This window comes from Anguilla rostrata, chromosome 11, assembly GCF_018555375.3.
Source record: "Anguilla rostrata isolate EN2019 chromosome 11, ASM1855537v3, whole genome shotgun sequence".
In the NCBI taxonomy this organism is placed as follows: Eukaryota; Metazoa; Chordata; class Actinopteri; order Anguilliformes; family Anguillidae; genus Anguilla; species Anguilla rostrata.
In genome coordinates, this window is record NC_057943.1 from 3,639,898 (window position 1) to 3,665,326 (window position 25,429).

At 43.7% G+C, this 25,429-nt stretch overlaps 2 protein-coding genes across 4 annotated transcripts in view; both read left to right on the top strand.

Annotated features, from left to right (window-relative positions):
- The first annotated feature begins 68 nt into the window (after positions 1 to 68).
- On the top strand, positions 69 to 14,415 carry LOC135235247 (uncharacterized). Of its 3 annotated transcripts, none has more exons than XM_064300547.1 (10): positions 69 to 127; positions 5,232 to 5,480; positions 5,749 to 5,922; positions 6,468 to 6,625; positions 7,470 to 7,668; positions 8,303 to 8,399; positions 9,977 to 10,148; positions 11,347 to 11,547; positions 13,041 to 13,180; positions 13,827 to 14,415. In XM_064300547.1, the coding sequence occupies exons 1-10, from the start codon at positions 84 to 86 to the stop codon at positions 13,893 to 13,895; spliced, it is 1,503 nt and encodes a 500-aa protein (XP_064156617.1). In that variant the 5' UTR covers positions 69 to 83; the 3' UTR covers positions 13,896 to 14,415. The 3 variants fall into 3 exon arrangements, with proteins under 3 accessions (XP_064156617.1, XP_064156619.1, XP_064156618.1); XM_064300549.1 differs by lacking the exon at positions 69 to 127 and adding an exon at positions 4,673 to 4,827; XM_064300548.1 differs by lacking the exon at positions 69 to 127 and adding an exon at positions 4,702 to 4,897.
- A 1,632-nt stretch (positions 14,416 to 16,047) lies between these two features.
- fgd1 (FYVE, RhoGEF and PH domain containing 1) overlaps positions 16,048 to 25,429 on the top strand; it is a 63,359-nt gene continuing 53,977 nt past the window's right edge. Inside the window, exon 1 of the mRNA XM_064300545.1 lies at positions 16,048 to 17,612. Within this exon, the coding sequence (XP_064156615.1) occupies positions 17,453 to 17,612 (160 nt within the window). The 5' untranslated portion in view covers positions 16,048 to 17,452. The remainder of the gene's footprint in view (positions 17,613 to 25,429) is intronic.

Here is a 25,429-nt window from a genome sequence, read left to right on the forward strand (position 1 = left end):
TGGTCAACTTATAAATGTTCTGTCACCGCATCAAGCTGTATTTTGCCTCACGATTTTGTCCCGATTGACGAACGCGTTTGACTATGATTGGCGCACACAGTCGAACTAGTCGATCAACTCAAGTCCAGTGAGTATCCGATGAATGGCAATTTATGCAATTCTGAATTGCTGCTAAATGCTAAACTACGAATGAAGACATGTAAATACATGTTACTCAAACATAAGGACCATTTTTAATGTGAACATGTCCTGTCGTTGTTTGTTTATGCCATGAAGTGGCATCTCAAGTCCAACCAGAAGCCCAAGATATACAGAACTTTTTTGTTGTATCACTAATGTTTCAAGCAGCAACAAACAATACCATGAAGGAAATGATATAATGTGAACACTAATACACAGCTTTACTGATCTGTATGTCAGTTATTTTACTTTAGAACTGTAAATTCTATGTAGGCTTCATTATCAACGTGCAAATAAATGAAAGGATACTGGTGGCTAAGCAGTTATTCAGTTATAGGTTAATAAAAGCTCTACTTTATAATACATAATTACATACATAATTTAACAAATCATAAATGTGCACCTCCCCTTAACACAGTAAGACAACAAACGCAAATAGAATGTCTTTAATTTTTTCTAATTTCCCTTGATCATTTGGCACTAAACAGTGTCTCATTATAAATTTGAATAAAATGCCAATATGCATGGCTATAATTGGATATTATTAGGTGACACAACAGTACTGTGTTCCAGTGCGGAGAAAAATAGTGTAGTACATGTGGACTTTATTCAACATATTTACACCTGTTTTGGTAACCATTTGATTACTGAAAGCTGTATGTAACACAAATAACACAAATGTTTGGACAGGTGTTAAATTCCCATCCTTTCCACCCGTGCGTTTTGTAATTCTGTTTGACATAGAGTTTCTCAAACTTGTAATGACGACTTTTCTTTGTTAGCTGGTTTTTGTTCCAACTAATGTCTTGAAATGCTTAAATAACTTGAAAAAAATAATGATGTGATTACATATAAATGCTCCAGGATTATGTGTGCCTTTAATATATTTTAATAAAGCAATAACATTGTTGTTTTCTTCACACAAAATAAGTGATTGGCTTTTACGTACATGTCATGAGACGGGCATTTAGACCAATCAGATAAGACTAAGCATGGTGTTTGAGGAGCAATATGATCCATTTTTTTCCACATGAACAGAGAATAAACTCTGTTTAGTCTATTTCATGTAATTACAAATCATTGCATTACATAGGTCCTTTGGCCTAGAATAGAGCAGCTTGCTCTATTGTTGAAATTTCCTCCAAACAGCATTTTGTTTGTCCATATCCGATATGCCTTCTCCCCTGGATGATGTCATGGTACACAAAGTGCCTCTTGATCGAGAGTTTAGAGGGCAAGTTTAAAGTTTGGGAGGAAGTGACTTATTTATTCTCACTCAAATATTATTGCGGTATATGTATAATTATTATTGAGTAAGGACCACTCTATGTGTAAGATGTCAACATTCACTGTGGCAGTTTATTTCACTAAAACAGAAGTACACAGTGACATTTATATGTTATATATACTGTATATATGTGTGTGTGTGTATACATATATATATATATATATATATATATATATATATATATGTATATATAGCATGATCATTTGATATGTAGAGACAATTAATTTAAATATATTTTCACAGAAATGTCACTTGCAATGGGAAAATCAGGTAATCAGCCCTGCAGTACATTGCTATACTTTCTTCTTCTTCTAGTCTGTTATCCTGTAGTCAATGAAAGATACATAGAGAGGTGGTCCAAGTTAATCGGCATAGGGTTGTGTCAGTGGCGTAGGTTTCGTTTGAACATTGGGGGGGACACATTAAGCAGGGGGTCTGCCCCTCCCCCCATGAAATTTTGAGCGTCAAACACTTCATTTCCTGCATTCTGGTGAATTTTTATGCACCAATTTGTGCCTTTTCTGCATCAATTTATGGCAGAAATGTCTTTATTTATGTAAAGGAAAACACAAACTTCAGGGGGACAAATGCACATGTTCTAAATATTGAGGGGACATATCCCCTGGGTCCCCTTCGAAATTTACGCCTATGGGTTGTGTTCCTCTAAAGCTTATTTACCTTGCAATGTATATCATGCATCACCACTTTCAGCTTTGACAACTCTAATGTGAGTCCATCTATTCATCCATCAACATTTATTATATGCATCATGGCACTATTTCCTGAACTGAATGCATTGGCTATCTGATTAACGATGGGTTTGATAAGCAATCCGTGATAATCCCTCACCTTTCTGGGGAAATATGTTTCCTTATTTGATGTCAGTTTTAATGTTGTTGGCTGACGTTTTTTCCTAAGAAATCTCAGCAAAGGAGGATTAATCGACATCTGTCAAGCGCATTTTTTACCTTCCTCTGACCTCAGATTAGATTCCTTTCATTAACGAATCATGTTTCAAATATATTATATTGAGGTCAATGTGAAGACTGAATTATACGTGCAGTTAGTTAACATTTCATAAGTAATTTTGTTTGATTATGTGATTGTTCGCTTACTTAAAGAGGAAATTATTCATGGTTTTGTTCATTTTGTCCATTGGGGTGGTGATTTCTTCAGCTGATTACATATAAAACTCAACACATTTATAAGTGATTTCAGATTAAAAGGCACCATAAGGGGGGGGGGGGGGGCGGAGTGGATAGGTTGTGTAGCTATGCACATTTAGAGACCAGCTCTGAGCGTGAGCTTTCGTTCAAAGGAAACACAGATTCCATTTGTTGGAAAGATATTTTCCCACAGGAATCTTAAACTAAACACTTCTGATTATTTTCAAAAACGATTTTTGTGACTTTGTTTGAATATACTCAATGAACTACCGGTGTGGCACTCTGAATTTCAAAAGCAAACAGACTAAATAACATAGTGAATTTTTTCCTCAAGGATGCTTCATAAAGAGCAAGCAATGGCCTGGTGTTGTATAAATATTACATAAAGCCCCAACTATCCTCAAAAAATCTTGTACAGCAGGAATTCCAGCTATTTATTTATTAACCCAGTTACCCTAACCTACGTGTCTGGATTGTGGGAGGAAACCGGAGAACTAGGGCCACCACTGCAGCACCGTGCCCCCCAAATGTATTCATAAATGAATGAATGAATCATTGCCTTTATATGACACTTTTCCGAACTCTCAAAGAGCTTTACAGTGATGGGTACTCACCTCACCCACCACCAAAGCGTAGCTCCCATCTGAGTGATGCACGGCAGCCATTTTGCGCCAGAATGCTCACCACACATGAGCTAACATTATCATGCTCTGGCCACCACAGGGGACTTCTGAACAACTGAAGTAACTGTTTGAATCACTCTTATTTCAAACTCTTTTCATCAGTTCAACCAGAATACAGTATTGCAAAGGTCATTTGTTGTGTATACTCCATAGTGGTAGTCCATCCATCAATCCATCAATCCATTATCTATACCAGCTGATCCTGGACAGGGTTGTGGGTGGTGCTCGAGTCTATCCCAGCATGCATTGGGCAGGAGGCAGAAACATACCATGGATAGGCCACCAAATTGCAGGGCACACACACCAACATAGTGATAGTGCATTCCAGAAATTATTATTGGATGACTTATTATTATTTTGATGGATGTTGTCTGTGGGTGGAATTGTGCTGTAGTAATTGACAAAATATGAGCCATAACACCTGTCTCCTATATTTAAAATGTATTATAAATGTACTTGCTTTCAGTTTCATATTATCATTGTAATTTATGGAATATGCATAAACTACAGTTAATTAAATTTAAATAAAATTAAATCTCTCTCTGCCTCCTGTATTATCTTAGTGTACTACATATTTGCGTGATTTTAATGTAAGATTGTGCCTGTTAACCAGTTTATTTCACCCATTATAGGTCTATTAAATTGAATTTAATATTGAAAATATACCTAATACAATATAACATGATGACTGTGAATGTGGATTTAATATTTGTGATAAAGTGACAGGTAATTTCAAGATGGGCTCTTTAAAACCAGTTGGATTGATCAGAGATCCAAGGTAAGCTTTTCAGAAGCCCCGGCTGAACAAATGTAAACTTCTGCCATCTAGTGTCAGCCGCTCATATTGCATCCAATACTTTTTATTTACACAAACACCTGTAATTTAAAACAGAACATATTTTTGATTCCCACTCATCAATGAACTCCTTCTCTGCAATAGCCAAATATATGTGAAAGAAAACAAACGCTGGTTTGCAAACAAAGGGACAATATTATAATACAAAGTGCAAAATAATTAAGATTGTTGTTCCATGCACTAAATACACACAGCTTTGGTCATCCCAGATAATAATAATAATAATAATAATAATAATATAACGACTACCATTAATCAAAAGATCTATTTTACTGCAGAACTCCGTAAAATAGTGATTCAAAACCATGCTCAAATGACAAAAACGCATCATACATTTGACTGAACAAAACAGCTGTATAATCTCTCTCTTGCTATAACGCCTGTGGTAGTGATAAAATACATTATTTTAGTAAAAAGCCAAAAAAAACTGACCCCAAAAAATGACAAGAGTGGGGTTTTAAATCCAAAAAGACAGCCAGAACTGGCGCCACTGTTAATCAATGGGACGCTTGGCACAGACGCTTTTGTAAAATTAACGCATGTAACTTGTGACAATCGATATTATAGCCCATCGGGATTTGTTCTGGAAGGTTTGACCTTTGCGTGACCCCGTTCTTTTTACTAGTATTTCCTGTTTGACACCGACTGGAGAGGGTATGATATTTTTTTTAACTTTTATCTGAAAACGTTACCGTTAATAGTGATGAGCCTCTGAGACCTTTAGGTTAGTAAGAATGTAGCTATTTTTGGTCTTAACACGCATGACAGAATTGTCAAAATGTCCTTTTGTAATAACTTGCTGTTTGTCACAATTGTTTGAAGAAATACTGTCTTAAAGTACTATGTAGTAGTCGTAGTAACTTTAGCTAACACTGAAGCTTAGATTTAGTGCTATTTCACGTTTCGGTTAGCATATTCTTATCAATATACGTGTATAGGAAATAATTCGACATCAAGATTAACCTTATTATCAGTTTTGCTTTTCCTTTGGGCAAAAAAACACGATCATTATCTGAGTCTTCACCAGAAACTCATTGCCCTGTCTCTGTTATCTACAGGATGTGGAGTTTCATGCTTGTTTGCATGGCAGTCCTGGGCCCGCCGCAGGACTGCACCCTTCAGCCTAATGACTACGTCGCGAGAGAGGGCCGAGCGGAGCTTCAGAAGCTGCAAGGCTTTGCAGCGCAGCCCCGCTACGGCGCGTGCTGGTCGCGTGCGCTAGAGAAGATCCAGATGAGCTGCCAGGAATTCACCGAGGACACACAGAGCAAACTCGCGCTGGCATTTACGCATTGTCATTTGCGCAGGTCTCTCTCTCTCTCTCTTTCATAGTCGCACACACACAATTGTCATAATTGAGGCAGCCTATTTTTAATATTGAAAATAGCATTTTCCCCTTTCTTGTTTTTATTTTATTTTTATTTTTATTTTGATTGATGCACATGTGTATTGATGCTTCCGTTATTTTCAGTTATCATGTGAATGGCCTGTATCTTGTTGCTCTTTTAAAAATCTGTGTGCAGTTTAATGTGCCCTGCTGATCTAAATGACAGATGTCTGGTGTTTCCAATATAGGTCAGACCGGCCATTCCCCGAATGCACAGACGGCAGCGAGGTTCGAGAGTGTACACGGGACATGGACCCCGTCGCCTTCAACACCTACACAGAGTTTTTCACTCACGCTCACAGCATCTGCCACTACCTGCAGAGTGAGCGCTGGCAGGGCCAGGCGGAGAACACCATCCACAGGTGCGCCAAAGCTCTGAACACTTAGACACATGCCAACCACCAGCGTGGGCACAGGGGCGCCAGCGTGGGCACAGGGGCGCCAGCGTGGGGCACAGCCACCTAAGTAGTGCCTTGGCCCACTGATTTTTCTTGCTTGGACCACCACACCCAATTGAGAATACCCAATTGTTTGTTGTATTTAATATTTTATTTTTATTGAAATTACTTTGGTTTTAGTGCTGAATGTAAAACACCTTGAGCTACATTTTTTGTATGACAGCTGCTATATAAATAAAGTTTATTATTATTATTATTATTATTATTATTATTATTATTATTGATAATACCCACACAGGTAGTTCTGGCCTACGTAGCCCTATGTATGCAGGCCTAACTGTATGAATATGAATTGGGCTGAATGGCTTGTTCTCATCATCACTTTTCTTAATATTTCTGGCTGTGCTGTTGATGCCACCCCTCAGTGTTCACCTGGACCGGTTTGGGGGGGGGGGGGGTTGTCTGTCCTACATGGCTCCCCGGTGCTAACAGGACCGGTCGTCCCGCAGGCTGACGGAGAGCTCGGCGGGCGTGGCCGAGCAGCTGGCGTCCACGCGGCGCGTGGCGGAGGACCTGGTGGAGGTCCAGAGCGCGGCCTTGAAGACCCAGGAGGCCATTCTGCGCAACGGGGAGGAGCTCAAGCACACGCTGCACGACTCCGCGCAAGGTGGCGGCCATTTTCTCTCCCGACTCCTCACAATCACAGCTGATATTTGGGTTCTTGGGTGTTCCCAACTGCTGTCAGTTCAGATCACTCCCAGCTTGCAGTTCTCCTGTTGTGGTCTTTGCGTAGATACAACACTTTGCCATTGTTGAGTTGCAGGAGGATTTTTATGTTATAATTTTTTGTGAATGGGGGCAGGGCGGGGTTGGGGCTGGATCAAGACCTGTTGAAGCTTATAGTGTGTGTTCAGTCTGATGTACCGAATTGGTTAAATCTGTGGGTGCTGTAATGATTGATTTCATGACTGAGTCTTACATCGCCACCATTGCCCTTGACTTACCCGTGTGGGGTTTTAGGCCAGGATTGCTGTTACGCTTACCTGACCAACGCATTTTGAAATGTACTGTTTAGCACTGTACTGTAAGCATAAGGAGAAAACGTTGCTATTAATTTCTCTATACCAGACTGGCTTATAGAACCGCCGAAATATAACAGCTGTAATGCAGCAATCAGGATTGTTTTTGTCTGATTAGGCAAATGTGATTCCAGTGCTAGTTTGTACTTGGTAGGATTGTTGTTTGCTGAACAGGTTACTCTACAGGGTTGGAGTTCTGATCTGTGGTCACTTCTGGCACTACGATCTTTACTTCACTCTAGTGTGTTTCTTTTGCACCTCTGCACCTTGAACTAATGCACTTGTTGTACGTCGCTCTGGATAAGAGCGTCTGCTAAATGCCTGTAATGTAATGAACATCCCATTTTGATGACGCGATCTCTCTGTTTCTCTTTATGTGGTGGCGATCCCTGTATTTCAGGCCGGTTTCTTTTGTTCCCCTGTTTTCTGCAGGAGTCAGAGAGGTGTTCTCCCAGATCCAGGACACGGCGCGGGAGCAGCAGCTGGCCTTCTCCGCCATCTTCAGCCGCATGGCCTACCTGCAGAGCTTCGTCATGTCGGAGTCGCACACGCTGAGCTCCCTGCTGTACAACGCCCTGGGGCTCTGCGCCGCCTTCCTGCTCACCGCCACGCGCCGCACCGCCGGGGCCCGGTGGGTCACACCCCGCCAAATCCGCTATGCCTCGGGGGGGGGGGGGGGGGGGCGGGGAGCCATGTTATTGCTGCTCGTTGTTTCCTTGTATCGACCCATGTTTGCTGATCTGTTGCCTGTCTGTGAGTTTTTGGAGTTGTGTGTACGGACTGGGTGAGCTGCAAATTAATTGCCCTACTTGGGATCAATAAAGTTGTCTGAATTTGAATCTAAATCTGAATCGTTCACCACCCCAGTATTTTCACATGAATTCATTGCTAGACTAGCTAGTATGCATTGTGAGGCTTTGCTGCTTCACTACACACAACTAGTAGGAGGACCAGCAGTGTGTCTCCCCCCCCACAGTTGAAACGTGGGGGGGGGGGGAGCTTTGTCGGCTAGGCTAAGGTTCTGTGTGCTTTGTCGGCTAGGCTAAGGTTTTTTGTAATGTTGCAATGATAAAATATTCAAAACGTCACCATGCCCAAATCAGTTCAGTCTGTTGTGGTGTAAAATGTCGAAACCCTTCACTAAATCGGCTGCGGTTGCAAAGCGATTGGTAGATTACTTGGGGTGAGTAGAGTTTCTTTTGGATTATTTTTCTGTGAATTTCCCTTTTAATCTATTTTACTTTTTTCTTTTTTTTTTTGTCCAGGTTAGTCCTTTTTGGCTTGGTGGCTGTGAATGTGTACCTGGAGAGGACAATATGCAGGACCGTGCTCGAGTCTACAGACCCTGGGTATCTACAGATGGTCAGTACTGGGGAACTGACCGTGTTGAAAGACTGAACGGCTCTAGTGCTGCTTGATGTTACAGGGAACAGTGAAGATCGCACTGTAAAGGTCCACATGAAGCAATGCGGAACAGAGCAGGGATTCTTGCACTTGGTCCTGGGGGACCCCTGTGTTTGCTGGTTTTTGTTACAGCCAATATCTTGATCGATCTGTTGTTGAAAACAGGCATTTAATTTCTTCATGATGTTTTCCTTACACATTATTATTTAATCGATTTTGTTTCGGTGACCAGTTGTCAACGCTTTCAGAAATTTGGACCGCGCTTATTCAACCATTTCAAGTTTATTTTATCATTAAAACAACCAAGAAAAATTCTAAAGAAATAATTTGGAACTTTACATAGGATGAAAGCATTACTGAGGTTGATTGGGCTGATGAATAGTCTTGGCACATGAGAAGGATCATTATTATTCTTGGCATGCAAAACACACATCCGACATAATGAGACATGAGAGATTAAATTATTTTTTTTTAATTCCTTGAAAGCCATTAAGAAGCGTCTAATCAAGAACAATTAACAGCTCATTAAAAATTCAGGGGTTGATTTTGTGGTTAGAATGAAAACCAGCATTGATGGTCCCCAGATCCAAGATTTAGAACCCCTGGAGGCAGTAGGAAGTTAATAACATAATACTCCCAATACTCAAGGGCACAGGTTCAGTTTACAAAATTTTGGGGGGCGGGTTACTGCCACTGAAGGGCTAAGTGTAAAATGAGATTACTATGAAGCTACTTTAAAGAGTCAGTTTGGTAGAAAGCCCTGGGATTGATTGGTCAGACGCTGCATGCAGTGCTCACCGTTAGGCGGGAGCGTAGTATAATCAAACCTACAGGTTGCAGGTTTGATTCCTGGACAGGACACTGCCGTTGTAACCTTGAGCAAGGTGCTTAACCTGCATTGCTTCAGTATATATCCAGCTGAATGAATTGATCCAAAGTGAATGCTGTGTGAATGTAAGTAAGTAATGTAAGTCGTTCTGGATAAGAGCATCTGCATTACAGGCATTTAGCAGACGCTCTTATCCAGAGCGACTTACACAACTTTTTACACAAGCATTTAAATTGTATCCATTTATATAGCTGGATATATACTGAAACAAGTACCTTGCTCAAGGGTACAGCGGCTGTGTCCTACTGGGGAGTCGAACCTGTTACCTTTAGGCTCCTTACCCATTACGCTACACTGCCGCTCCTGTCTGCTAAATCGTGCTAGCGTGTGCCTGCACAGGTGTAATGTAATGTAATGTAAGTTGCTCTGGATGAGAGCACATGCTAAATCGTGCTAGCGTGTGCCTGCACAGGTGTAATGTAATGTAAGTTGCTCTGAATGAGAGTGCATGCTAAATCGTGCTAGCGTGTGCCTGCACAGGTGTAATGTAATGTAATGTAAGTTGCTCTGGATGAGGGCACATGCTAAATGGCGTTAGCGTTTGTCTGCACAGGTGTAATGTATTGTAATGTAAGTCGCTGTGGATAAGAGCTGCTAAATGGCTAGGCGTGTTCCTGCTAAATGGCGTTACCCTGTCCCTGCGCAGGAGCGCGCCGCCCTGCTGGTGGGGCTGCTCCGGCGGGCCATGGTTCTGCTCGGGCTGCTGGTGCTGGCGTACTCCGCCGCGCGGTTCCGCGACGCGAGGCTGGAGAGCCTGGAGATCCTGGCCCGGCTGAAGGAGACCCAGTCCGACCTTCACCTGGCCTTGCAGCGAGCTGGTGACCTCGCTCTCTCTCTCTCACCTCTGTCCCTTACAACGAGCTGGTTACTCTCTCTCTCTCTCTCCCTCTCACCTCTGTCCCTTACAACGAGCTGGTGACCTCTCTCTCTCTCTCTCTCTCACCTCTGTCCCTTACAATGAGCTGGTTACACTCTCTCTCCTCTTCATCTGTCCTACATGAGCTGGCTCTCTCTCTCACTCTCTCACCTCTGTCCCTTACAACGAGCTGGTGACATCTCTCTCTCATTCCCTTTCCCTCTCACCTCTGTCCCTTACAATGAGCTGGTGACCTCTCTCTTTCTCTCATCCACTCCCTCTCTCTGCCCCCCTTCTTCCTCTCCTCCTCTCTCTTTCCCCCAATCTCCCTCTCTCCTCTCTCCCTCTCACCTCTGTCCCTTACAACGAGCTGGTGACCTCTCTCTCTCTCTTTCTCTCTCTCTCTCCTCCCCCCTCTCCCTCTTCACTCTCTCCCCTCTCTCTCTCTCCCTTTCCCCATCTCTCTTCTCTCTCACCCTCTCCTCCTCTCTCTCTCCCCCTATCTCCCTTTCCCCTCTCTCCTTTCTCTCCCCCTCTCTCTCTGCCCCCATCTCCCTCTCTCCTCTCTCTCCCTTTCCTCTTCCCTTCTTCTCTCTTCTCTCTCTCTCCCTTTCTCTAACCCTCTCTTCCTCCCTTCTGTCTCATTCTCTCTGTCTGTCTCTGTCTGTCTCTCTCTCCCATCTCCCTTAATTGTACTTTTGTTGTGTTTTATGTGTGTCTGCATCCGTTTATGTATGTGAATGTTTGTATCCTGTGTAATGTAAAACATTGGGCCTCATTCACAAAACCTTTCTTAAATCATTCTTACATTAAAAATGTTCCTATGAAAAACCCATATGGGATTCATGATACACATGCAGGTCTTTGTTTTTGTGCATATCCCAGGTGTTTGAGGTGATGAATGCTGACTATTTGTAAATTTTAGGCCCACCTCCTGTGATTAGCAAAAGAAAACAGCCATTAATAAATACAGACAAGAAGAAAAATGGTGAATGCCAAATTGTTCATGGAAACGTTCTTACATCTAGTTTTCGATCAAATATGACCGTACGCATGTTTCGTGAATGAGGCCCATTGTGTGTATGTATGTATTTTTTACAGTCTCTGGTATGTACAGTAGATGCCTGAATTGTCCTCTGAGTTTGTTTTGGCCCGCTCAGAAAGCCTCACAGAGGCAGCGGACGCGGTGCAAAGGATGATGGGACGGGTGGAGAGGGTGAGGGAGGAAAGCAGGAGGACCCGGGAGGAAAATGGGTCTCTGGACAGGGTGGTGCACGAGCTGTCCGTCATCCTGCCCACCCCCGATCATACCGGTGTGCTGTCCGTGTCGAAGATGCCCTCCCTCTGTGACCCTACTGAGGGTGAGTTCCCCACAGAGCAGCGACAGGCTGCTGGGCTGTGCAGTTGGGTTCAGAAGAGTGAGCTTATGAAACACGCATGAGAGGCACTTTTTCCAACTTAACTTCTTATTTGTACATCCTCCAAAGCAAGCCTGCACATAACTGGGGACAAGGGGGGGGGGGGGTTAGGAGAGCTTTCAGGGGCTTTGTCACCAGATAGCGTCCAAGAGAGGACAGCAATATTGGCATCACCCCCCCCCCCCCCTTCCCGCCAGTTCACTAATACTAACCCTGCCCCAGTCAGCAATGACAACTACTGCTACTGGACCCTAAGGGGGGAGGGGAGGAGATAAAATTTTGCATAGGGTCCTTAAAAAGGTCAGGGGTGGCAGTGCTCCAGGGAGAGGTGTTCGTCCTGTGTGGTGACGCATGAGGACTAGACATGTGACAGGAAGTTTACCACCGCAGACTCTGCCTCCTCTAGACTTACCCTCCTGCGAAAAAATCACACACAAAACTCATGTAATGCGAACTTACATTATTTATCTCAACTGTCTTTACATACAGCAGATTCAGTCCAATTAACTGCAGTTTGCATCAGATAAACACTGCTTATAAATCCCTGAAGTTCCCTCAGCAGTTTTTTTTTTGTTTGTTTTAAAAAACAATTTGCTCATGCCATCAAACACAAAGCTCCCATTAATGCTGTTCTCTTTGGATTGTACATAATTTGAAAATCTTAAAACAACGTGCCGTCTATCCCCAGACGATTATACACAGTAACATTAAACATTTAGTCTAATGGATTTTTATTTTTTTTAACATACATTACATTACATTACATTATAGGTATTTAGCTGACGCTCTTATCCAGAGCGACTTACAACAGAGTAACCAAACTCAGGATCAAGTCCGCTTAAGTCCATTGAACAACATGTAGATAAAAAGCCTTTACTATGATGCATACAATAAGGAGAAACAAGATAGTCTGAACAAAATTTTTTTTTTTTTTTTTTTTTTTTTATAGTTATGGGAGGGGGTTTAGGGAAGAGGAGAGAGGTACACAGAGAAGAGGTGCGTCTTGAGTTTCCGTTTGAAGGTGCTCAGACACTCTGCTGTTCTGACCTCCACTGGAAGATCGTTCCACCATCGTGGGGCCAGAACTGCAAAGAGTCGAGACCTTGTTGCTGCTCGTGTAGGGGGAGGAATCAGCCGCCCTGTAGTAGCCGATCGGAGCGATCTGGCCGGCTTGTAGGGTCTGATCATCTTCTGCAGATAACCAGGAGCTGACCCCTTGACTGCTTGGAAAGCAAGCACCAGTGTCTTAAACCGGATGCGAGCTTGCACTGGTAGCCAGTGGAGGGAGATGAGGAGGGGAGTGACGTGGGAGTCACGAGGGAGGTTGTAAACCAGACGTGCTGCTGCATTCTGGATGAGCTGAAGATATACAAATGCTGCAGATAATATCAGTGATGTGACAGGAGTTTGACTGTCGTGGGTTTGTGTTGGCACAGCTCGCCATGGCGACGGTGGCTCAGGACTGGCGCACGGCGCGGCGGAAATCCCGCGCAAGCGTGGGCGGCGCCGGTCCTCGGCCTATCAGCACAGCCCCTGCCCCGCCTTGGTCTACAGCGTGCTGGTGGAGGACAGTCAGGTAGGCCTCACACACACACATGCAAACACATGCACACACACACACACACACACACACACACACACACATAGCAGCAGGTGCACAATGATCTCTCACATACAAAAACGCGCTTGCACTATACATACACACACACTGACACATGCGTGCATGCCTACACACACAGACACGCACACACGCACAAACAAACATACACACACTCATGCGTGCACACACATGCGTGCACATGCACACACAAACAAGCACACACACACACACACATAAGCACACGCACACACACACAGACACACGCATACACACGCACACATACACACACACACAAATAAACAATCACACGATTACACTCACACACACCACTGAAATAACATCAGCTGGGAAACTATAATCAATAACGTGCTGTAATATGGCAGTGTGGTATAACCTAAAGGTTGCAGGTTCGATTCCCAGGTAGGACACTGCCATCGTACCCCTGGTGCGAGGTGCTCAGCTTGTATTGCTTCAGTAAAAATATCAGTCTGCATCAACGGGTTTAGCCATGTAAAAACTATAAGAGCGTCTGCTAAATGCCTGCAGTGTAATTCAATGTAACAATGCTATGTAACTATTCCTATTAGCGATCGCTAACGCTGTTCTGCCCAACTGTCCACAGTCACGCTACAACCTCCGGAGCCGCAGGTCCCTGTCGGGTGGGGCGTCACTCCTGGAGATACACACCTGAACACGCACACCTGAGAGCGCGGTCGCTAACCACGGGCGCTAACCGCAGGCGCAGTCTTCCTCATTCCTGAGTGGTCGAAATGGCATGATGGGTATTAATTCTGCCTTTTTTTTTGGGCTGCCCTTAAATCAGGTTTTTGCAGCTTAACACATAATCTGTGCCAATAAGGATAATGTGTACCATCATACGTTAGTGAACGGTGGTGTGAGCACGTTGAATATGCGTCTGATATCAAGTTGTCAGGATCTTTGCTGGGTCAGGTGGACTCGGCTGTGTGTGCCTTTGTGTGTGCTGCGAGTGTTATTATAAATTGTCGTTTAAACTTAATTTATAACTCAATGACTGAACTGCACGTGCCGTGCACAGATCACATGTCAGGTCTCATCCAATCAGTGGTTTTGACCTTGTTTTTTTTTTAATGTGGTGTTCTCTTTGTTTTTATCTCAATAAATGTCACGTGAATAAATAAATATTTTATCTAAATAAATATCTCCCCATAACCTCTTAGAGTAGAGCTTCATTCGGTGTGTGATTTGTGATCCATGTCATTGAGGTTAAGTGCATATTTTTTCATTACTGTTTTTTCTTGGACTACTTAACTATAAGTGAAGCATTTTTTTAATTTAAAAAAATGACAGTAACTGTTTATGTTCAAAATATAAATTTAAAGGCCACAACCTTTTTGTTTCTCTTAAAAAAAAAACCCAAGGTACAAAACAAGCTGGCTCAAAACTCAGGGTTTGACTAAACCATGGATTTGGAGAACCGTTGCACCCCAATTGACTAGGCTACAGATGGAAGATATTTAAAACACTGTACTTGCCATTTGTACTTGGATGCATCTGTTACTACTGCAAACATCTAATATTAAATTCCAATAAGTAACAATCAAGCAAATCACATTCTGATATCAAAATAAGGTGTAATGTTAGTGTTACAGCCTCAACCTCAGATGCATGGTGCACAGGAAATTTCTCCAAATGACAAAAATAGATATTGCAAACTTCCTATGAATTCTTAGACATGGCTGACACCTGCTGGTTAGGCACCAATAATACCGCTTCATAACTTAAATCACAGCAGAAATCACAGATATATTTTGCAATTAAAGAAAATAAAACATTTTTGTAAGTAAATGTCAATTTGGAACTTCAACTGAAACCAAGCGTCAAGGTCACTGTTATTCATACTTGTTAAAAGGATATATACATACATACATGCACACATCATTTTCAAAAATATATCTGCATCCACAGATATTGACATTTTACTGACAGAATAGTCCCCATTATTATAAATAGAACAAAATCATTATTATAATAAATACAACAAAAATTGTGTAAAATAAATAACACTGAAACTTGTTGATGAGGACAACATCCTTATGTAACTGCACAAAAGCCATAAGCAATATTTTTCAAAACAATCATACCACCATTCTCACATTATATCCTCAGTATATTCTCAGTATATCTCATTCCATGCGATCATATCAATGGAACCAGATTCCAGGCCTTCTTTGTTCAGCAGCATACGAGCTTCCACAGTGTGCAGCTGGTACAGTCTAGAGTGACTAAACCTGCACAGACTCAAATAGAATGTAAACACTGACAGGAAATTCCAGTGAATAGACCCAGGTGATTGGCCTTTACCAAAAGGGGGAAAAAAGTCAGATATGCAAGTAGGAAATTAAGAAATGTATCACAATATTTGGTCATACATTTAAACAGGCCACCTTTCAAAAAAAGTTCAGTTGGTATATTTTAAACGTTTCTCCTTATTGGTAACTGGAACAATCTGGGTCAAGTCGAATGAGTCCATCCACGAGGCGCAATATGTTTTCCTCCTCATTGCATTCCTTCTCGTTCTCTTCCACAGCCTTCAATTACGCGCGTTTTAATTCAGTCTATAGAATACATTTTCAACCAATGACAGTTACAGACACGCGCACAAAAAAAAGTGTAGCCCTGGGTTTCGGATAACGGCAGCTGCACGCCATTCCTGAGAGAAATTAGAATCTTTTCGACGTTTTTTGAAGGATCAAATTTCATGCACAAACCCTCCAAGGGGAAAAAAAAACTCCAAATGAGAAACAGACTTTCGGGGGAAAAAAAGGGAGATGGTGGAGGAGGGGGGTGAGACTGGGTTTCGGATGTCGGCGAGCTAACGCTCACACAGGAGCAGGGAAAACAGCCGAGGGGAGGGGGGAGTAAGTTTAACGCACGCAGAAATTGCAGTTTGACTGTGTCGTCAAAGTTTCACACAAAGAATGGATAAGCAGACGGATGCTAACGGAAAAGAACTGAGATGGGACTGAGTCGACGGGGAAAAAAGGCGTCCAAAATTAGATAAATTAAAAAGGGATAACTTCTTTTTTTTAAACAATGAACGCTCAAATGGAGCGTTTGGAGTTCTCGGCGAAGTCTGAATTGGATTTGGGCAGCAACAGCTGAGTTTGCATATTTTGGGTTACGTTTGGAGGGGAAACGGGAGAAAGCCGAAGCCAGGTCGATGTCTGAAAGCCTGAAGCTGTCGTTTAACGTTAACGTAGACGTCCGGTCAACTTTTCCCTGTGAAATTTATTTACCGTGTTTCCCATAAATATTTACATGCCTTTTGTATCCACTTAATTTGTTATTAGATTAGTAGTTTCCAGCGAAAGAAGTCATACGAGACACATTTCACCGGAGGACTTAAGAACTAAATTTCAGTAGCCTAACCCAAGTGCATCGGGATGAAGAATCTAAACCGGGTTTCTTTTAAGGAGCATATTCAGCGGCTGGCGAGGTCATTCTGCGTGTGCCTTTGTTTTCAGGAAAAGTTTGAAACTGTTCCCCATGAACCATTTAGAATTGTCGGGCTGGGACGAAGATGCTGGAATTGGTAATCCATTTCAGCATTTTGTATCTGGACGAGGAATTAAATTAGGCACATCCATGCGCTGTATACAGGTTGTGACATGTTGATGCTATGGCAAAATCGCATAGGCTAGTCTTTATTCATATCTGTCGATTTATTTAGCCGAAACTAGTGTAAACACTTTTGGAGTCGCCTACCTCGGCGATTAGACTACAGAGTGTAGACGTAGCATGTCTATCGCTACATAGTGCTTGAAAGCGAAGGATTGCAGTTAAGCCAACGGGTCATACAAATTGGACGTAATTATCCATCCATAATGTAATGGTCTCGATTCGATTGCCACAGTAAGAGGGGGTTATTTTAAGTTATTTGATGGCGTTTTACGTTTTTCTTGGAGGATTTGATGGGATATTCAGTTGTGGAGTGCTGCAAGAGCGCATGCTGGCTGGACACTGCAGTTTGGTGGGGAGACCGTTCTTCGCGACCAGCAGCCCAAAACGGGCCGACCAAGCGAGTAAAGTGACTACCAGGACAGGCAGCTCAAGTGGGCGCCTGGTGGCTGACCACGTCGAAGAGCAGCTTTCCTCGGAGGATTAATCACCTGGAACCTGGAATCTAATCTTGTAGCTATCACTTTTGTTTGTTTTTTTTACGCGGAGATAACCAAATATATTTTATACCTGTGTAACTGTCCAGGTATGCAGCTGAACCGACCAAAGAGCGCTTTGATCAGCTTTAGCCCGCCGCTGTCGCCCGCAGAGACACAGAATTCATACTCCAGCCAGTTCAAAACAATGCGGTTCTCTTACCACATCAGCAGCGGCTTGCCGAGTCCTCAACCGCCACTGCGAAGAATAGGTGAGTTCCGCTTTACAGCGGCACAGTATCGTCTTCTCTGGATTGTAATCCTTATCTGCGTGCTTCGTGCCTTAGCGGGTTTGCATCAAGATAATTTGAGAATTCAGGTTGATCTTGTCATTCTGTTGACAGTCTGGCTGCAGCAGTTGCTTATTCAGCAAAACAAGCAAACCAAGCTGTTCGGCTACTTTTTGTGTAGTGTAGCAGTTAACCCCCCGTCAGACAGTTATTTTATTTTTTTTATTTTATGCTTTATTATTGTTGTCATTGTTTTTTTTTGTGTGAATGTGTCTTTGTCTGTAGTTGTCTGCCCCCAAGCTAAAACGAAAATATCTACCTTGTTGAAATTAAGAAATTAATTAATTGTAAAGACTATAACGAAATATATCATATAAGGAAACTCGAATTATCAAGCTAGTTTATTTATTTTCCTGAAATATAACATGATCTCAACTGCATGAGCAGGTATGGCCTGCAAAAATGTGTGTCGAATGATCATTAAATTTACAAGGACTCCGTCGTGTCTCTCCTCCAACCTTGAAAGGCAACCGTCATTTCTACGTCGTCAATGTTGTAGACTGCTGGCCGGTATATATCCGCGTCTAAATTCTAGGCCTATAATAAACTGTCGTGACCTAAGCGTGCAGTTGTTTTCTCTTTTAAATTCGGTCGGGACATGTCTTAGAATTTTGTTGGCTGTTGTGATTTAAAAAATGCATCTGCGTATAAATTCCCTCAACCAGTTAACTGAAAACCTGAATTGCCTAAACGTGGGTTCCGTCACCGTAAAAGGAAAACTTTCACCAGAGCATTATTTGTGAGACGCCTGTTTCCTGGCTGTTTCCCTTTGCTTGAAAGCATTGCCGATTGATGCGACCGTGCTTGCCTCTGTAAAAGCGACAATTCAGTCTCTTCTTCCTGTAGTACTGATTGCAATCGCGGTTATCCGTCTTATTCAGTAACCTTTCTCGTGTTTCTTCCTTTCACACGCTTCAAGAACAAGGAAGCAGCCTATCAGTTAAGTTTAAAAGGGGTGAAGGGCCGTAACTAAAGCAAGTCATTTGACGTGTGTCGATGTAATATGTATTGGAGTTATTGACTATTCGCATCAAATGGGCTATTTCAGTTATAGGAATGTTATAAATTTCCAAATTTACAGCCTCTGATGGGGAATAGTCAACAAAATAGTATCACTGTATTATGAAACCACTATGATGCTGATAATATTAGATTGAGCATTTGAGTGGGCAAACACAGTGGTAAAATGGACAGGTAATGTGTCACCTTTAGAGTTTACCTGATGAACTTGTACAGTCGAGGTACTTGTGCAGAGTGTATTGGTGCAGCTCCAGCATGAATCACTAAGTCACATAAAAAATACATTAAAAAACTTGAATTGCTCAGGCACAGGTGGAAAGTCTGGTAGTCAGAAAGTAAAAGTCCCGCCATGTGTTTCTTCCACCTATGAACTCGATTTCACTAATTAGTTCCAACTCCTGGCTGGAGAATTGTGCTATATAAACTAACGTAGGTGATTGTAAGAGTATGCTGTGGAGAGGCCGTTGTTCTTTCTGAATGTGGATTTTCCCACCTCACCTCTGGGCCCGGGGTTGGTTGTGGCCCTAAACGACTGCATCGGTGTGTTTGTGCCGGCTAGCGACCGGGTCTGCGCACGATAATTACCAGGAATAATTCCCCACCCCCCCCCCCCCCCAATGTTACCCAGCCAGGGATGGAGGGCTTCAACTGGGAAAGTATCCCCCCGCCCCCCCATGCCCACTCCCCCCCCCCCCACGCCGCTCCCCTCGCCCCCCCCCATGCCCATTCCCCGCCCCCGCCAGCCCCCCCCCCCCCCCAACCCCCACAGCCCCCCATCCCATTGGCCAGGGCTCATTTCATGCCTGTGCGCCGCCCCGCTGTGCTGTGCGCTAACTGCTAACAGTCCGAGCTCAGCTGACGTATCGCTCGCTGGAATAAGAAACGCTTTGGCTGGCCGCCCATATTTTGGGAGGATGCAGGTGCTTGTGCGCAACACGCTTAAATTGTTGGAATCTTAGCGGTGACAGAACGGGTTTGGCAGTGATGATAGAAAATTGGTGCAGCCCCTACAACAAGAAGAGCGTAATAAAATCAGACAGCTGTGAATTAGAGAGTGAGGGTGGTTTCTCTTCAAGACATTGAGAAAAAACAACCAAAAAAAAAACCTTATTTCACTGCAGACCAGTTGCTAGGCGTTTATTTTTGTGATCATCACTGACAGCAGAAAGAGTATAAGCAAGCGAGCTGTGGAATGTTTATATTAGTTGATGTCCGTGATTGTCCTATGGGTTGGTTGGTAGAGCATTGAGCTAACAACGCAAAGGTTGTGGGTACAATCCCTTCGGACTACAAATACTGAAAAATGTGTGCATTCATCTACTGTAAGTGTCTAAGAAGTGTAAAAAAAAAAAAAAAAAAAAGGCATTTGATAACAGACCATTCAGAGGGTGTAGCCTCTATAGATATGACATTATTTTTCCACTCCGAGATCCATGCAGCTAGCCAATTTAAAAACAAACAAGGGTGGCCTTCAGAAATGCAGTCATTATTCCACGGAAGAGACTAAAAATCTGTGCAGAGGGATAAAGTTTGATGGACAGCTGGCGAGAATGAGGGAAGGGTTTCAAAAACGGATTTTTAGCAGATGTGGTCACAGGTCCGACTTCATAACTGTGCGATTATCCGTTTGGGTGTGTGCGTACTGTGACAAGACATGCACATGGAGCTGAAAAATGGGGCAGTACTGATGCCAATGGGGCTGTTTGTGTGCATGTGTGTGTGTGTGTGTGTCTGTGTTTGTGTGCATGTGTGTGTGTGTGTGTGTGTTTGTGTGTGTGTCTGCCTGTGTGTGTGTGCCTGCATGTGTGTGTTTGTGTGTGTATGTTTGTGTGTGTGTTTGTGTGTGTGTCTGCTTGTGTGTGTGCCTGCATGTGTGTGTGTGTGCGTGTCTGTCTGTGTGTGTGTTTGTGTCTGTGTGTGTGTGTTTGTGTGTATGTGTGTGTGTGTGTGTTTGTACATGTGTGTGTGCATGTGCCTGTGCGCATGTGCGTTTGTGTGTGTATGTGTGTATCTGTGTGTGTGTGCGCGCGCGTGCGCGTGTGTGCCTGTCTGTGTGTGTGTGTGTGCGTGTGTGTGTGCACATGTGGGTGTGTGTGTGGTTTTTTTTGCTCTGTGTCACCATCGGTTAGCCAGTCTGTGTTTGTGTTAACATTGGTGCTCGTGTGTGTCCCCCCCGTGTGTGTCTGTCTGTTCGGCCTGTTTACTCAAGCACTAAACTGTGAAATCCAATCAGCCGCTGGGGTAGAGACAGTTTCACTCAGGTGCTGCTGCTCTGGGCAGTGCCAGCACCGCAATGCTAGCGCCCAGTATTCTGAAATGTAAACAGTAGTGAACTATGGGTTAGAGAGCAGTTAGTGAATAAAACGTATTATAATTTTTTCCATTTTTTTGTAGCCCAGGCACAAATACAGTGAGCGCCACCAAAGGGCATTTTTAATCTTTCCAGGATTTAGCAAAATTTGTGTCTTTTTTTTTCTTTCTTTTTTGTTGCTCAGATGCAATGCATGATTCAAAATGGAGGGGTCTGTATCCTGGCTTGAAAAGGCGAAATGGAAATCCGCATGCATTGGCTTACGCGAACCGCTGTCTTGCAGCCAAGGCAAACTGAGTGAGACAGATCCCGCGTGTCTGTAGGCACAATTAGTATTCCTTATGATGATAAGTATAGTTTGGTGGAATTTTTCTGTACTGCAGAAAAAAAGATAAAAAAGGGATAGCTCTGATATGTGCTATGTGTTGGCCACCATGCCAGGGGGGTTATGGAAATCAGAATATTGTGTAATGACTGGCAAATCCGCACATATTAATTTTCTTTCCAGATGACTGCATGTAGTGCTTATTTCCACACTGCTGACCGTGTCATTAGGCACTGCATGCTGCCATCTTGTTAAGAAAATACATAAAATAATACAATAATACTGGGAATGGTAATGTACCTACCTGTGTTTAAAAAAAAAAAAATCAGTCTTAAGGATGTAAGAGCTGCTCGCACTGTAGGCTAAGCTAATGAAGGAGAAAGAATTGCACGCAGTGCATTAATTAAATTCCAGTTAAATCAAATTTAGTTGATAAACGTTCAATTGGTGCTGAAATTTGAAGGGAAATGACCCTTGAAGGGGTGGCATGTAGATATTTATTTTGTACTGTGCTGTATACGTAGTGTCATGTATATCACACATTGATTTTAAATTAAAATGCATTGCAGGGTATGGAAGGGTGTGATATGTCTGTACGAATCATCTGTGTTCTCAGAATGTTGCATTTTAGTTTTTTTTCGCTGCTGTTGAGAATGGGAATTTAAGTAGCGTTTTATTTCTGCCTGAACTCCCCCACGTATCCTCAAATGCGTCGGAAAGAATTTCAGATTTTAAGCCGGACACAAAAAAATGGCAAGAATTAAAAAAAAAATAGTAGTAAGTTGAAATTTCAGAAGGGACACTATTATAGCGCGGTCTGTGTGTGCTGGAGCTGGATTGCCTTCTCGTTCACATGGAAACCCGTCTGTGCCGCGCACCTGAAAGCAGTTTGGAAGAGTCTTTTCCGTGTTGACCTTGGGCCCGGTGCAGAGGGTCAGCCGCAGGCGAGGCGCTCTGTTCGGCGATGAAGCCCAGCCAGGTAGAGACGACGCACCTGGAGCACCGTCCAGTCTGATGCTGACCCCTAACTTACTGGGGCACATCAGTGTCACAGAGTCCACGTCTCCGCTACAAGCTGCCAATGCTGTTTCACCAGTAAAGTGAGTCCTTGCATCTGACAGTGAGGAACACCCAGGTGTAGCAAAAAATTAAAAAAAAATAACTGAAGTAATAATGGTGGCACACTGGGATTAATTGCAAGTCTCTTTTCATCCCAGTTTGACAGTTATTTTTTCTTCCAGTAGCCTAGTGTTTGTCTACAAATTATGAAGGCAGCTCAAAATTAAATTAAAGTGTGGGATTCAGGCTCTATGAACAACCAACAGAGGGCCTTAATTGTTAGACCTGATGAATTCCCTAGAATCCAGCTACAATTAAATTTTCCAAAAATGGATAGTGAGAAATTGGTGTTGGTGCTGCTACACAGGATGAACATTCTTTGAAACTGGTTTTTCGTCTGGTGACTATGTAGCAATTAAAAGCTCTTTTTGGCAAAAGCCTTACTTGGTCCTCCAAGTGTGTGAAGTGGGTCTGCTAGTGTCTATTGGTACTAATGGAATGTCAGAAGGTTGTGCTACAGGGGATGGGCAGTTCTGGTCCCGGAGGGCCGGTGTGTTTGCTGGTTTTTGTTCCCACTAGTTACCTTGGCCGAATGAGCCGATTGGCTTTATACACCAACCCTGGTTCACGTGTAGATTAGAGCACAGTAAAAAGTTTCGTATACGGACACAAGAACACTTTTCTTCATGCGCCTATCAAAAAATGGAGCTGTAATGTCAGGTGGTATAAATTTAAGGGCCAGGTATGCACTTAAGGCCGGAAGTTGTTATGAAAACCAGAAACGGATTCTGCCCATTTCTGCTACTGTCACTCACTGCGTTTACCTTCACACCTGTCTGCATGTTGTCATGTGGCCGATGCTTACCTGCAGCACAGGTACTTCAGCTCAGGTACACCACTGCAGGTTGTGATAGCGGGAACTGGAGTGTGTGATGTCCAGTAATATTTTAGGCTGACTGAAAGACTGCATCGTCCGAAGGCTCTTTGCAGCAAACAGTGCCGTAAATTTCACGCCTAGCGTGTTTCTCCAAAAATTTATGGCTGCCCCTCTGGGTGGCACCCAGGTGTGGCCTTACCTGGAGGTGCTCCCACACCTGCTCTGATGAATGAACTGCAGATCAGTTTTACATTACATTTCATTTACATTACAGACATTTAGCCGACGCTCTTGTCCGGACAACCTTTCACATAGCATCCGTTTATACAGCTGGATTGATGCTGAAGCACCTTGCTCAAGGGTACACTGCCATTTTACGCCAGGTGCACCTGTATAGAATAATGATGTCATCATTGAAGTGAACCATCTACTAATTTTTGACCAACGCAATATACAATATACATAGAACTGCATATTCACATCTAAATATCACTTAAATAGTGCCTCTTAATGCATTCCTTATTAAATGAAAACCTTCTGCCTGTCTATTTAACATGTGATGTATATAGTGTGTGTGTGTGTTTGTGTTTGTGGTCCCAATTAAATTAATTGTAAAGAGCATGCAGCTAAGTATATTGCAGGACCGAAGGTCTGACTTGAATCTCTTGATTAAGTCACTTCGGTGACCATTTGTCTTATTTATAAACTCAGTGACACTTTCCACTTCTCTTAGTGTTTGTCAGTGATCCCAAGTCGATGGCACCTTTTTGGTAATTAATTCTCGTTAATACCTGTATCTGTTCATGGTGTCATGTGCCCAGCTTTTAAAAACCTAACTGACAGTGATTTTCTATACCTGAGGAGCTCCAGTTTAACTGATTCTTATTTCAAGTGTAGGCTGGTGTTTTCCCTGCATCGTCCAGACAGGGGTTGCCAGATGTCCGGCTCTCCACCGGAATGTCCGGTTTTAAAATAATTTATCCGGTTTGTGGTCCCGACCGGACAGTTTAATGCTCAGTCCGAGTAAATAATGGGATTTATGTCGGATAAATTTGCGTCTCAATCACCCCCCTGGTCCGTGATCTGTTCAAATAGAAACTCTGTGTGTGTGTGTGTGTATGTGTGCATGCACGTGTGTGTATGTGCACGTTTGCTAGACTGTCTGCGCGTGTGTGTGTCTGTGTGTGTGTGTGTGTGTGTGTATGGACCAAAGAGAAGCCTCCTTCTGCACTCTATCAGGATCTCGCCAGCACCAGCCTCTCACCCCTTCTGTGTCTCATACCACAGATTGTGTGCAAGAACTGCGATCGCTCCGCTAAGACGCTAACACTGCACTGAGGCGCTAACGCTGCGATCGCTGTGCTGAGGCGCTAACGCTGCGCTGAGGCGCTAACGCTGCGATCGCTGTGCTGAGGCGCTAACGCTGCGATCGCTGTGCTGAGGCGCTAACGCTGCGCTGAGGCGCTAACACTGCGCTGAGGCGCTAACCCGTCGCTTAGCGCTAACGCTCGCTGAGGCGCTAACTGCTGCGCTGAGGCGCTAACCTGCGCTGAGGGCTAACGCTGCGCTCGAGGCGCTAACGCTCGACGCTGCTAGGCGCTAACACTGCGCTGAGGTGCTAACGCTGCGATCGCTGTGCTGAGGCGCTAATGCTGCGCTGAGGCGCTAATGCTGCGCTGAGGCGCTAACACTGCGCTGAGGCGCTAACACTGCACTGAGGCGCTAACGCTGCGCTGAGGCGCTAACGCTGCGCTGAGGCGCTAACACTGCGCTGAGGCACTAACGTTGCGATCGCTTCGCTGAGGCGCTAACACTGCGCTGAGGCGCTAACGCTGCGATCACTCCGCTGAGGCGCTAACGCTGCGCTGAGGCGCTAATGCTGCGATCGCTCCGCTGAGGCGCAAACGCTGCGATCGCTGTGCTGAGGCGCTAACGCTGCGCTGAGGCGCTAACGCTGCACAGGGAGGGAGCAGGTGCCGGTTTCCTTTTGCCGAAAAACTATGACTTCCTGTCTCTCCGCTCCACGTCCGAAGCTCACAGTACATCAGTGCCCTTTTAGAAGCACCGAACGCAACCTGTCAGCCCCACACAACTTGACCTTTAACCTTTCCCGGACAACACATTGTAGCAGATGTGACGCTGAGCCA

What these genes read in the sequence shown, in the direction of transcription:
- LOC135235247 (XM_064300547.1), top strand. Translation starts at nt 84, where the DNA reads ATGATTGGCGCACACAGTCGAACTAGTCGATCAACTCAAGTCCA. An exon ending in ACGCATTGTCATTTGCGCAG is followed by an intron (nt 5,481 to 5,748) that starts GTCTCTCTCTCT and finishes TTTCCAATATAG; the next exon opens with GTCAGACCGGCCATTCCCCG. An exon ending in ACCCTGGGTATCTACAGATG is followed by an intron (nt 8,400 to 9,976) that starts GTCAGTACTGGG and finishes GTCCCTGCGCAG; the next exon opens with GAGCGCGCCGCCCTGCTGGT.